Raw genomic sequence first — 3,403 nt, 5'->3', positions numbered from 1 at the left:
GCCAGCACAAGATTTAAAGATATAAATAGTCCAGCAGATGTCAATTTTTTCCTGAACGATAGATTTGGATGTAAGGGTGAATTCAAGCTGTTTTGCCCGAAGGAAGTGACCCTGGTTGGTGTGAAAGTTGAGAAACCTATGTAATATTAAGAGATACAGCGCGTCACGTCACGCCTTGGAAGGTGTATTGCCGTAGCGGGGGAAAACTTCGGACGAATGTCCCGGCATAGCCGGGGTTTTTAGTGCGGGGGATCTGTTGCTCCCTTGTATAAGGGTTTATCTCAAATCTCATTTCTTGATAAAGATGTAAATGGGGAGTGGGGCCTAAAATACCCATAGAATTGTATCATTTATATTGGGAAATGACTTTTTAAAGGGGAAAGGGATTTTTTAAACCCCAAACAAAGTAGCAATTTAAGTACAAATGACGGGGAAAAAAACAGATACGACAGGGGGTGTTCCGCTTGTGCGGTACGAGAGCCCTGCGGGGGGTTGGGCGTGTCGGAAACGACCCCCCCACGGGAGCTCGTGCAGTCGGGGCTTTTATTAAAAAGGCCGGGATGGGTTTTGAAATGAGGAGAGTGACGAAGAATTACTGTGTAAACCCCGAGACTGATGCGGTGGAAAGAATGGGTTCCCCCGTGATAAAGGGAGGCTTAAGATCAGTAAAAGGGGATGCAGAACTGTATAAGATTGCTGAATTAGCTGGATCGGAAAATGATGTGTCGGATATACCGGCAGGTTACTATAAGAAAGGTGGCGTCTTGATGAGAGTGTGGAGGCCTCGTCACATGACATCACCTAACCAGAAGATCCTTGTAGCGCCCTTGTATCCGCTTCCTGCGATCTCTGAACCTTTTAGCCACGTAATTATAGACTGTGTTGGCCCGCTCCCCAAAACGAAGTCCGGTAATAATTATCTCCTCACTATCATGTTTTCTTCCACCCGATAACCTGAGGTGATTCCTTTTATGCAATATTAGTAGCAAGACCATAATCAAAGAACTCACTAAATTCTTCTGTACATACGGGTTACCGCAGGTGATCCAGTCTGATCAAGGCAGTAACTTCCTCTCTAAGGCATTCCAGGCAGCCATGCAACGGATGAGCATACAGCATCAGTTGTCAAGCACGAATCACCCAGGGTCGCAGGGTGCGTTGGAGAGATTCCACCAAACATTGAAAAATATGGTACACATTTACTGCCATGAGACGGACGAGCAGTGGGATGAAATGGTTCCACTCTTATTGTTTGCTGCTAGAGAATGTGTGCAGGATACACTGGGGTTTAGCCCATTTGAGCTTGTGTTCGGGCATGAGGTGAGAGGCCCACTAAAGATGTTAAAAATGAAATGGCTAGATAATGATGACAGGTCTGATATATTAAACCATGTAATGGACTTTCGTTTGAAACTCCAAAGAGTATGTGAACTGGCAAGAGCGAACCTTAATGAGGCCCAGAGACGGATGAAGGCGTGGTACGACAGCGGTGCTCAGTCACGATCTTTTTCACCAGGAGAAAAAGTAATGGTCTTCCTACCCGTCCCTTGGCAGTCACTGAAGGCTTGTTATTTTGGACCATGTATTGTAGAGAAAAAGCTAAGTGACCTTAATTATGTAATTCAGACTCCCGGTAAGCGTAAACAGTCACGGCTTTGTCATGTAAATCAAATAAAGAAATGTGTAGAACGCAATGACCTGCCTGTAGATAAATGCAAGGACATGCAGTCATGCTAAATGATGTGACGAATGTGATTGAGAAAGATGAAGATCCCCTTGTTGATGTGCCTCACTCTAGATTAATTAATTCTGATATTCTTAATAATCTAGAGAATAAATTTGTTCATCTAGACTCTTCTACTCTTGGATTTTTCTTGTCTATTTTCTGATGTTCCGGGTCGTACGAGTTTAATGCATCATGACATTGATATCGATGATAATGGCAACATCCATATAGTGTAAATCCCACAAAATGTAAGCAGATGAAGGATGAGACTCGGTATCTGTTGGAAAACGGAATCATTGAGACCTGTGAGTGCCTGGAGTTCCCCATGTATACTAGTACCCAGGGCTGATGGTGGAATTCGCTTCTGCACGGATTTTCGGAAGGTGAATACAGTCCTATGCCTCGTATCGATGATTGCATTGACCGGGTGGGCAAGGCCAAGTTTATAACTAAGACAGGTATGTTAAAAGGGGCAAATCCCCATGACAGAAAGAGCAAAAGAAATATCTGCCTTTGTGATGCCAGATGGACTTTTTCAATACTGTGTAATGCCGTTTGGTTAAAAAACAGCTCCTGCAACCTTCCAGCGTTTAATTAATGGTCTAATTTCAGGACTAGATGGATGTAAAGCTTACCTGGATGATATAATAATTTATAGTGAAAACTGGGTTGAACATCTGGAGAGGCTGCAGGCACTGTTTGAGAGGCTCGCGACAGTGAACCTAACGGTAAACCTTGCCAAGAGTGACTTCACATATGCATGTGTAACTTACCTGGGATATGAAGTTGGTCAGGGACAGGTCAAGCCTTTGAATAGCAAGACTGATGCAATAGAAAAGTACCCAGTACCCAAGTCGAAGAGAGAGGTGATGAGGTTCCTCGGCATAGCTGGCTACTATAAAAGGTTTTTGAAGATTTTTTCTGATATTGTTGCCCCACTGACTGATTTATTAAGGAAAGGGGTTAAATTTATTTGGTCAGATTCCTGTGAAAAGGCATTTAAGACCGTCAAAGCCATGCTGATATCTTCACCCATCCTTCTCACCCGACTTTGAGAAGGGTTTCATCCTGTATGTAGACGCTAGTGATACTGATGCAGCTGGTGTTGATCATCCAGTGTGTTATTTCTCCAACAAATTTAATAAGCATCAGAGAAATTACTCTACAATAGAGAAAGAAACACTTGTTTTGATTTTAGCTTTAAGGTAGTATGATATTTATTTGCATCCTACTAAAGAAGCTGTAAAGATTTATACAGACTATAATCCGATAACTTTTATATCTAAAATGAGCTGTAAGAACCAGAGGATGGAGCTTAGAGCTTCAAAAATATAACCTCAGTGTTAATCATATAAGAGGAAAAGAAAATGTACTGACTGATGCTTTGTCCCGACGGTAGGGAAAGCATAGGGGTAGCAGAATGATACATTATAATATACAAATCTGATTTCATGTTATACATTGTATTCTAATATGCCGTTTTTGCATCAGCTAAGTGCCTGTCTCTCAAAAAACAAAACAAAAAAACTTCAAGATATGATGTAATGTACAGCTTGACTAATTTAAACAGAATTGAATGGGCAGACTAATATGTTCTATATTATGCATCATATTGTAAAATGTATAACCATTTCAGTAAAAAGAAAGTAATACTTCTTTTTCTTTTAAGGATTGAGG

The 3,403-nt window shown here is 41.5% G+C and overlaps 1 protein-coding gene across 1 annotated transcript; it reads left to right on the top strand.

The window, feature by feature from the left end:
• Positions 1 to 1,207: 1,207 nt before the first annotated feature.
• On the top strand, positions 1,208 to 2,075 carry LOC119585534. Its single transcript, XM_037934159.1, has 3 exons — positions 1,208 to 1,320; positions 1,422 to 1,662; positions 1,983 to 2,075. Exons 1-3 carry the CDS (start codon positions 1,208 to 1,210, stop codon positions 2,073 to 2,075), a joined length of 447 nt encoding a protein of 148 aa, XP_037790087.1.
• Positions 2,076 to 3,403: the final 1,328 nt, after the last annotated feature.

The sequence above is a fragment of the Penaeus monodon genome, chromosome 20, assembly GCF_015228065.2.
Source record: "Penaeus monodon isolate SGIC_2016 chromosome 20, NSTDA_Pmon_1, whole genome shotgun sequence".
Classification (NCBI taxonomy): Eukaryota; Metazoa; Arthropoda; class Malacostraca; order Decapoda; family Penaeidae; genus Penaeus; species Penaeus monodon.
This window is presented reverse-complemented; position numbering and strand designations above follow the sequence as displayed.

What these genes read in the sequence shown, in the direction of transcription:
- LOC119585534 (XM_037934159.1), top strand. Translation starts at nt 1,208, where the DNA reads ATGAGACGGACGAGCAGTGGGATGAAATGGTTCCACTCTTATTGTTTG. An exon ending in AGCTTGTGTTCGGGCATGAG is followed by an intron (nt 1,321 to 1,421) that starts GTGAGAGGCCCA and finishes GAAACTCCAAAG; the next exon opens with AGTATGTGAACTGGCAAGAG. An exon ending in AACAGTCACGGCTTTGTCAT is followed by an intron (nt 1,663 to 1,982) that starts GTAAATCAAATA and finishes AAATGTAAGCAG; the next exon opens with ATGAAGGATGAGACTCGGTA.